Below are 10,497 nucleotides of genomic sequence, written 5' to 3' on the forward strand. Positions count from 1 at the left end.
GCACATAATTTAGTAAGATGTTTGAAATGGAAAAGCTGATTGTTAAATACCAAGCACGGTTCACAGGGAATATTTGATGGAATAGATGTTGTTGTTAAGCCATATGAATGGGCTATCTATCTGGTATAAGTTTGAAACTTATACCAAAATGCCTAAAAAGGAAAGGTTGCCAATGCGTTTCAAGTGGTTTTTGCTTCGTACAAAGTAATTAAAAAGAGAGTAGATGAGTTAAAAGCTGAAAATGAGCGACTTAGTGTTGAGGTAATTTCTACAAAAAATTACCAGGCCATTGAAACAATATGGAAAGAAGAAAAGGTCAAGATGCAGAATGAGATTGCACTCCTTAGAACTAACAAGGACATGTGGAAATTTTGGCCAACAATTCGGAAGAAGCACAGACAGCCTGTCAATGTATGATAATGAATGGCACAACTGAGAAAAATGCTAGTAAGACATTGTTAGATGTCACAGTGTGTAGTCCAGTTTCAGATATGCCAGATTTGCAGGAAGATAGTGCTGTGGGTTGGGAAAGAGATTCTCAGTCATTCAGTAGTCAGTACTCTACAGTTAGATGTCCACAGCGGGCCAACAAGACAAGTGATGCCGTGGTACTTCCTCAAGAAAAAGAAATCTGGACTTCTCTAGAGTTGCTACTGGAATAGGAAATCCAGACATTTCCAAACCTGCTAAGATCCAGAACGACAGGTCTAAAAGATCATGTGACATACCAATCGTAACAATAGCTATGAATGCTTCATCTAAGTAACTGTTTCCAAAATTGAGACAGATTGGACAATCAAAAAGAGAAACAGAAAGGGATTAAACAATTTCCAGGTAGTATGGACAGCAGTGTTCCTACCAAGGTGGAAAACAAGTGGACAAATGACATACCCACACTATAAAATGTCTCACTACACATGACACTAGAACGTATGCTTTAAACAGTTTTCCAGGAGCAAGAAAATTCTAATGGTGGACAATCTTGGAACATTACAGAAACATGTTCTTTAAAAAAAAAGGAAGAACTTTCCTAGATTTGTTGCAAAGTTGTCATCAGGAGCATGACGAATGGGGAATAAACACAGAGTGTTGTAACAAAACCCCATTCGGTTTCATCTGGGTAATAGTCACAGATCAGAGGAATTGTGTTACTATAACATTGAATAATTTTTCCAACTTGTCAAATGGTAGCCAGAAATCTTGTAATATCAATAGTACTTCATTTTGTTAACAGAATCAGCATGGTCAATGGGTTATTATTACTTTCCATATGTAAATGTGACAAGTACTATCCTATTTGTAGAAAATATTCCAGAATTTCATTTTAAATTGCCAGAATTAGACAATGTGCTAATGTCATTTATCTTAATGAGGAAGATATGGTAATGGGGACTTAGCTATTGCATATTCAGATTTACTTTGGGATGTAACCTTCAAAACAGATGTGTGTATCTTACTCATTGTCTGTCAATGTATTATATTATGCTGTATGTGTTCTCTATTAAGACGCCAGATTGCAGATACTTCAATGATCACCTTAAGGACGTTCCCATTGGCTGTGATGGTTCTTGAATATTTCTCTCCCAAACCCAAGAAATGTTTGTTTCATATTGCCAAATTTTAGAAGAGACCCTATGATAATCTTGCCTAAAGGGATGGAGCGATAACCAGTGTGCATGAGGTGATGACCCAATGACGGGTAAGATTCTCCAGTGGCCAGATGGGGGACAACCTAAGCAGGGTACCGCCACTGAGAGGTGTAATCGTTATGAATGGAGTGGATGTGATGCTTCTCTGCCAAGAGCATCAAACGGGGGACTGTAAGAATTTATAGTCAGCCTTGACAAAGATTCCACTTCAATTTAGCTGTTGAACAAAGCTCATCCCATTCCCTAGCTCAACACTAATTTGGAAGAATTCAACCACAAATGTATAATCCTGTCCCTTAACTGTTATGTTTATACATGGCAAATTTCAAAAAGCAACTTCCTTAAACATTGTACAATTACATGGCATATATCATGGTACACTAACTGGCATCTGCAAAAGCAGATCTTCATTGCCAAGCACAGCATAGAAGTAGCAAAACCAAAATACTCATCTGAACTCACGAAGGACATGATCTACACTTTTACAAACATCATTGTCTGTGTCAAAATCTGAATCTGGTTGTATTGATGTCACTACCAGTGTCACATGCATTTAAAATCTGGTAAAACTGACGTTTCTTTTCAAACTGAGCTTTTAACTTTTTACTATATATCTAATTACCCCTTTAGCATTCCCTCCATAACTTCTTTATCTCTGTTATGTTTGTCTTGATTTTGCATTTTCACTTTTCAATTTCTACATTTAGACAAAGCGACAAAAATCCAAGTGATACGCTTCGATTCTCGGGTTTTCATTCTTAGAATTTTACACCACGTTTTTTTTCTTTAGATACGTCTTTAATATGTCTTTACTTTCGTCTTGGGAACCTAAAGACCGCCCATTATACTTTGATGTTATATTATATTTGATGTTATATTTAGCAACTGAGTTTTTCTTTTTCTGCTTGTTTGATCTTAAAGTGCTCTTTCAGCTGTTGTTTTAGCTTTTTAATTATATCATCTAGCTTGATTGATATTAACTGACTGCTCCATTATCAAAGTAATATAATCTGACCAGTAGACAAGCTACTAACACAGTACGTACTGAATTTTCCAAAATGTCAGAACAGAACACACTCACTCTTGCTTTTGCTTAAGTGGATGAGTTAGGAGAGAACAGCGGACCAGCCGGAAGTTAGCCCCATCTTCACTCGTGGCTCGGAGTCAGAAGCCAGTGGTATGGAAACATTTCCATCTTGATGTGCGAGAGAAAATCCCTACTCCTCGTTTGGATAGAGACAACAAAAATGTTATTCTATCCTGTTCGTGACGCCAAAACTTTTAGATCTGGTCTCCACACCACAGACAAAATAAAAAACGATCTAGCCCCGGACACCAGATCATTTCAGAAAATATAAGTTTACTTGTTTAACAGGCATCTGTCAGATAAAAGATTGATCAATCGTTGCTAGAGGAGAGCATAAACAGAGGCGTGAGACGAAGGTTTAGATGATAAAATAGAACAGAGGTTTATTGATGGACAGCTTCAGTTTCAGTTGCTTATGTCTCAATTATTCAAACCTCGTCTACCACATGAATACAGCATGCACTAGTATATCCAAATTGCTCAGCTGCAGCATCCCTTTGACCTTGGGCTTCATAAACATTCTCTTATCTATCGCTGTTTACACACAGACAGAACAGCTCTTGAAACTTCACAAATGTGAGACCACCATAAAATCATATATAATATAGAAATATAATGAATAAATGAATGAATTAACAATAATGTAATAATAAAATGATAGTAATGAAATTGATAATGATAAAATAATATTAAATAATCAAATAAACAATTATATGGATAACTAATGATTACAAAATAATTATGATGATTATGTAAATAAATGATTAAAAATAAACTAAAAACACAATAATAAAAACGTTCTGCATGTGAGGATCTAAGGTAGGATCCATCAAGGTGTAACTGTTGTGTAAAAAATGTTTATTTAATATTGGTAATTTGTTGTGGTTGAAAAATCTATTTCTCAGGAGCTTCTCTGAACTCAGCCCAAGCTCCTCCTCTTTGTAGCAACAATAAAGGACTTTCTGCTTTAATGCTGAGTCAATCCAGTTCATATTTATTCATGCCATTTACATTTTCTTAGTAAACTTTTGTTTATTATCATCAATGTTGAAAAACGTATGGGTGATTATATTGTTGCAGGTACCTTTGGTTTCCAAAGTCTTTTTTTTAATCATTATATTTGTTATTATCTTAACAATAAGATGTTACAGGCTATACCAATATAATATTTTCTGTAGAAAGTGTCTTAAAAACTAAAATTAAGTGTCCCAGGGTAGTGTTACAGATAGTATGTATCAGAACTGGCAGTCATACACAGAGAAACACACACACACACACACACATGACTGTCACTGTTACCATCTTACTTTACCTTGATAATAGAGTTTGATAGCTATAAGATACTTTTACAGAAAATATTATTATATATTATAGGTTTAAATAATCAGGCTAAGAAATAAAGGTACAAACGTTGTCACTGGGACAGTACCATTTCAAAAAATTACACCCTTGTGCCCAAAGAGTGCATATTAATACTTCAAAGGTACATATTGGTAGTTCAAAGATACATATGTGACCCGCTCTGGCGAAATGAGTCGGAAGTCGCAACGTTGCGTTTTAAGATATGAGCCGATAATTTGGAAAAACAATGAAATTATCAAAAAATATATTTTTAGCTAATATCAAAGAACAGACATTAAAAAATAATCTCCCAAAGTTTCGTAGTCCAAATAATTGAGTAAAGGTGTTTAAATGACTATTAAAGTTGAAACAGTTTTACTAAATTCGCTGGAAATGAACATTGCTTCTCTCAAATCCTCTCATCACCTCCGCATTTCGGGGGAAGCCCTGAAACGTCACTATCTCTCCAAATATGGTGTTACACGTTGTTTTAGAGCCAATCAGAAATCTTCATAAAGGCTGATCATTTGTCAATGGGAAACCCCGGGGCACGCGATTAGTCCAGCCATCCTCCTGTCATACTCACAGCACTCTCCTATTTAACTCCTTTTTGAATTGGTTACAGTGTTATTGTCAACTAACCTACACAAAGATATGATTACATAGGCAAGCATTATTGTTTTCTTTTGCTTGTCTCTCTGCCTCTCAATTTCTCTCACACGCGAACGCGCGCGCGCACACACACGCGAACGCGACCACGCATGCGCGCACACACACTCGTACACACGCGCGCGCGCACGCACGCACACGCACACGCACACGCACACGCACACACTGTTTTGTGGGGACATTCCATAGACGTAATGTTTTATTCCCTTCCCCTAACTCAAACCCCAACCATCACAGTAACTCTGTTACTTCACATTTTCAATAAACATCATTCTGTTTGATTTATAAGCTAGTTTCCTGGTTTACTGTAATAGTATTTATATTAATGTCTTTGGTCAAATTAAGCTGTAAAATAAATCGTTTATCCCTTTAAAAATGCAATGGATTTTGAAAGATATCTACAAAAAACGGGCAAAAAACTTTAAAGGCGTTTTTCTCAGGTTTTCAGTTGGAAAAAGAGGACAGACAACCTTAATTCAAATGTCTATATCTTTAAAACCATTCAAGGTATGATTTTGACTAGGATATCATTTGAAAGCTTATGGTCTCCTCTTTACATTGATACCAAAATCTCAATTTTGAAATTTGGGTCACTGTGACTCATTTTGCTGGATCAGGTCACATATTTGCAGTGTTGGGGAAAGTTACTTTTAAAAGTAATGCATTACAATATTAAGTTACTCCCCAAAAAAGTAACTAATTGTGTTACTTAGTTACTTTTCATGGAAAGTAATACTTCCGATACTTTTAAGTTTCTTTTTCTTAATCTCTTTCAGGCCTTGCAGGTGTTTTTTAGGCAGTTCTGCATTCAGAAATTGCATATTTCCATTACAAAAATGTCAAGCTTTGGCCTGCCATCTCGTTTCTGACTCAAACTGGCGTGCGCGCATAGAGTGTGTAAATCTATATCACTACGTTTAGTTTAGTTTAATTCAGTACATTATTTTTTTATCAAATTAATTAAACTGAAAAGTAACTCACATTACTTTTTTAAAAAAGTAACTAAAATATTAATGTGTACATTTAAAAAGTAATGCGTTACTTTACTCGTTACTTCAGAAAAGTAATAATATTACGTAATGCACGTTACTTCTAATGCGTTACCCCCAACACTGCATATTTATACCTAAGTACATATTGGGACCTTTTTTAAAGAGTACTGCCCCGTGACAGCTTTTGTACCTTTATTTTTGACAGTGTATATCATTTCACATTTAGGTAGGTCTTACAAAGCATATATGCAATAAAGGAAATTAACAGCATAAAATAAATTATAAGCAATGACACAGCATTTCAATGACAAGTATGCATGTTATATATACAGTACTGTGCAAAGTCTTAGGCCACCATGCCACAATTAGATTTGTTGTTTTTGCAATGTTATAGTGATCATATATAATTGTTTCTCAGTCTTTTTAATAGAATACATCCAGAACATACAGGAAATGTGTATATAGTATTAAAACTGTTTATAAATGTAAACTGCTGTGTCAAGTTTTTAGGGTAAACTCCCCTTCAACTTGGGTGAGATTTAATGAGATTTAAAAAAAACCCTATTGAAAATATAAATGAAAATACTGTAATTCAATTTTTACCATTTGAAGCATGATATAGAAATGAATCTGAAATATCTGATTGATTGTTTTCAAAAGTTATCTGGGCAGAGTTAGTATTTGAGATCATAGTTCAAAATACCACATGGAAAACATGGCTCTGGTAGTGCTTAATGTCTAATCTGTGTGTGCAGTGGCATATAAGCCAAATCAAGCTGCTTAACTTCTACATTCCGGTTGCGTAATACCGAGAATTTCTATCAGTGTTGTGCACAATACAAACATTAAAGGTGCTGTATGTAGATTTTAACAGCATTTAACGGTGAGATTGCGAATTCCAACCAACGGCTCAGTCCGCAGCTATCTGTCACTGGACAAACATCGTCTGAGACCACGTATTGACGAAACACGCTCTGTACAGCAGTTTGTCCCAGGGGTCTCCAACCTTTTTTTGAGCAAGGGCTACCACAATGAAGAAAACAATCTGGAGGGCAACTTTTTTGTTTTAGTAGTTGATTTTATTTTACTTGTTGATATGTTTTATCATTGCTTCATAAGTTAACATACATAAATGAAGCTAAGCTAATATAAAAATATATGTAATAAATAAATCTTAAAATTGAGGCTATTGATAAAATGTGCTTTGGCGGGCAACTTACATACTCTGTACCATGGCACCATGTTGGAGACCACTAATTTAGGGCTATTGTAGAAACATGGTGGCAACTTCTACGTAAGGGGACCCATGGTGTATGTAAATAAAAATGGCTCATTCTAAGGTAATAAGAAAATAACAGTTCATCATGCAAGGTCTTTATACACCACTGATAATACAGTTATGTATATTATATTGTATTACTGTCAATAAGTCTTCCCAAAATGTACACACCTTAAGGGGCATCCTACAACCACAACAGTGCTTCTCAACACTGATCTGCGATCACTCAGCATTGAATATTTTGGTGGTGTTCTATTCTCAGACAACCATTTAAAGTTTGCATTAATGTTTTGAATTAAAGGTGTTAAATTAGGGAAGCATTCAAATGTAAAGGTTGGGGGGAGAACAGGGTCTAGAATGGATTTTTTCTATTACAAGATATAACTGACATGTAAACTTTGGTTAATAATTGTCATCTTTAGTTTTGGGCAGTATTATACACAGTATCTAGGTCAGAGGTATTCACTGCTACTCTTCAAATCCATGCAGTTTGTCACCTCTGTTCAAGAAATCTCATAGCTTTATACTGTATATTTTATTTTAGAATGGATGAAACTCTTCATTTTATAATAAAAATTCAAGTATACAAGCATATATATTGTATAGTTTATTTTCATGTAGTACACTATAAAAACTTATTCATTTATAAAGATATAAATGAATTAAACAATCAGAAAGCTGCTGGTATTATTAACAGTTGAACGATAGAAACAAGATTTGCTTTATTTTATTCTTTAACAATAGTGGGTGTGATCATCTTATTAAAGGAATAGTATTTGCATTCACTAGGAGGACTGATGTCCATCAGCGTGGTGCTGATCTTTTCCTTTTTGAATCCAGCTTCTACCAGGTGAGGAACTTGTGTCTCCTCAAAAAAAAAAAAAATCCCAACAAAGAGTTACATCATGAAGCATAGATATACCAAAAATCCTGCGCCGAAGTGTATTACCTCAAACATTTTTTCAATGTTGTCATATTTATTTTTCAGTAGCTCGCCCCAAGAAGTGAGATTACAGTATGTGAGCACGCCGCCAGGCTTTAGCAGTCTGTTAGCATGACCCTACGAACAAAGTTCATCATGATTAGGTAACAGTTCAGAAACCTGACTGTGGTAAATCACAGTAAATATGAAAGTGAACTATGTAGTGTGATTGGTGACGACCCTTGATAAAGTTGAATTGATGCGTGTGCCAAGTTTCTTCTGACAGTGGGTATGTGTCATAAAGAATGCCTGTGATTGAATAACAAACATATACAGTAAATATTTCCAAAATAAAGTATTTTCTTCTATTCAAGAGTACTTTATTACTATATTAGATGTGTTACCATCAAAATGATTGTCAGGTAGGGTTGGCACCACCTCTTCCCACAGACCTTTCAAAGGAACAACCTGTGCAAACAAAGGTGATACATTTTGTAACATATAATATAGTAAAAGTAGTATACAAACAACACAATGACTGATGTTTAAAGAAATATATCGGTGCTGTACTTTATGTGGCTGACTCTTGGCCCACTCCTGCAGTCTCTGGAAAACACCATCATTACACTCAACAATCCAGTGCTCTTCAATGGGGAAGGACTCCACCTTAGTGGCTGCTATGGCCATTCCAAAGCCAATCTCAAGCACCCTTCCACCTGCATTCACCCCCCCCCAAAAAAGAGGATTTTTTCAATTATTTTAAAAACCTTTCTGTACATTTACTACATTCAAGGCATTATCTACCCACTAAATATAGCACTGTAAGTCTGGTTGGATAAAATGCATATATTCAAATGTTATTTTTGCCAATCACAGTTGCACTCTTTGCCTATATCAAGGTATTGCATTGAATTGACGTGCATGTTTTGTAATTTAATAAAAATGCATTTTGAATAAAATTCATGCTTTATTCATTTTTTTTGTAGTAGCCTAGCAGTCATAATCTTACTGTGACAAATATGAATGACATAGTAGTGCTCATAGCAAAGGCCTTTTCCTGGACGTGCACGAGGTAATATTTCAGAGAGGAGTAAAAATAGGCTCGCGAGACCCTTCTCAAATAAATGGCATTTTTAGAGTTTACAATCTTCGTTTGTAAGCCATTTACATAAAACATGAAAATATGTAACATGTACACATGAATGACGTATGAATTAAGTTAATGCAGGCAAAATCAACCCCTATACATTGCAATGCACATACAAAAACATATCAACTTTCAGTCAGTGATAAATGCTTGATGCGTTTTAATATAGTCTTTAATTTTGATGGTTTGACCGGGGAAACTTTACACCTGTGACCCTGGCACAAGCACGTGCCCTTGCCTCAGTCCGATAAAACGTAGATAAACGTTTTTTATCTCGCGGCTGCAACGTGAAAGCTCACGTAGCATGACTGGAATCTCCTAATCGTACTACGGGGAAGGCGTGGCTTATGAATATTAATTACGTGGCGTGAGAAGACGCTCGTGACCAACTGAGATACGTCGCCTTCGCCATAGTAGCATTCGCGTCTTGACATTTTTATGACAGACACGTTTGCATACTTGTAACGTCACCACAACTTTTCAAACTAAAGTGTATTTCTAAATGAAAACAACAAAGGTTTATTTACATGTAAATTACCTTTCGAAGCAGCGACTGTTGCAAGGGAATGCATGTATGGAGTCTCCCAGCGCTCCATAACGGGTTTGCCCATGATCTCCAAGTGTGTGTCGGTCTCATTGTAGTCAGCGCTCGCGCCGTGCCAACTTTGTTTGCAGTTTTCCCCCTTTAAGAAGATCGGCTCTGCGGTGGTCATGTTGGATTATTAAATGTTGACAAATGTGTTGTGGGATTGTGTCTGGTCGTGCAGTGGCTAAAGAGATCGACTCTGGCGTGTCTTCAGTGTTATATATATAAAGAAGTGCTGATTGTGCAAGAATCGGTGCAGTGGACGAGTGAGTGCGTGTTCTGTTGATAAGGAGTGTTTTGAGAAGGGGTGGTCTCTAACATTCATTGCTTTAGACAGCTGGACCAGCTTCTGATTCATGATGGTTAAGCTAGCAGCTGTAACCTTCACAACTATTGGCTAGCATAGCAATGGGCTACTTGTTAATGCATTAGGCCAGTGGTTCCCAAACATTTTCAGGGCGTGGCCCCCCTTGTGTACGGTGCATTCCTTTGTGGCCCCCCAAAGAACATTTGTGACAAAAAACTGTTCTAAAACTCAACATTTCAATAAAAAAACTTTAAATTATACAAAAAAGTAGTGCTTTTGGTTATTAGCCTTATTTTTTAGGTTTAATTACACAGAATTTGTGATAAATTAATGTATTTTAAAAAATGTCATAAAACTTGGGCCCCCCTGGCATCATCTTGCGACCCCCAGTTTGAAAACCACTGCATTAGGCTACTTTACCTAAAGGTAGTGGTGTTACCATGATGCCATATACCCAGGGTGCAATTTGTAAATAAGGGGGGGGGGTGTTTTTGAAATATTTGTATTTTTGAAAAAAA

General features: G+C 36.0%; 1 protein-coding gene across 1 annotated transcript; it reads right to left on the bottom strand.

Moving 5' to 3' along the window:
• Window positions 1–7,611: 7,611 nt before the first annotated feature.
• On the bottom strand, window positions 7,612–9,943 carry gamt (guanidinoacetate N-methyltransferase). The gene is made up of 6 exons (XM_073875846.1): window positions 9,625–9,943; window positions 8,510–8,655; window positions 8,344–8,407; window positions 8,177–8,248; window positions 7,967–8,073; window positions 7,612–7,885 (listed from the first exon to the last, which is right to left on the bottom strand). Exons 1-6 carry the CDS (start codon window positions 9,797–9,799, stop codon window positions 7,745–7,747), a joined length of 705 nt encoding a protein of 234 aa, XP_073731947.1. The 5' UTR covers window positions 9,800–9,943; the 3' UTR covers window positions 7,612–7,744.
• Between the last annotated feature and the right edge of the window lie 554 nt (window positions 9,944–10,497).

The sequence above is a fragment of the Misgurnus anguillicaudatus genome, chromosome 14, assembly GCF_027580225.2.
Source record: "Misgurnus anguillicaudatus chromosome 14, ASM2758022v2, whole genome shotgun sequence".
Classification (NCBI taxonomy): domain Eukaryota; kingdom Metazoa; phylum Chordata; class Actinopteri; order Cypriniformes; family Cobitidae; genus Misgurnus; species Misgurnus anguillicaudatus.

What these genes read in the sequence shown, in the direction of transcription:
- gamt (XM_073875846.1), bottom strand. Translation starts at nt 9,799, where the DNA reads ATGACCACCGCAGAGCCGATCTTCTTAAAGGGGGAAAACTGCAAACAA. An exon ending in AACAGTCGCTGCTTCGAAAG is followed by an intron (nt 8,656 to 9,624) that starts GTAATTTACATG and finishes GGGTGAATGCAG; the next exon opens with GTGGAAGGGTGCTTGAGATT. An exon ending in ATTCAACTTTATCAAGGGTC is followed by an intron (nt 8,074 to 8,176) that starts GTCACCAATCAC and finishes GTTCGTAGGGTC; the next exon opens with ATGCTAACAGACTGCTAAAG.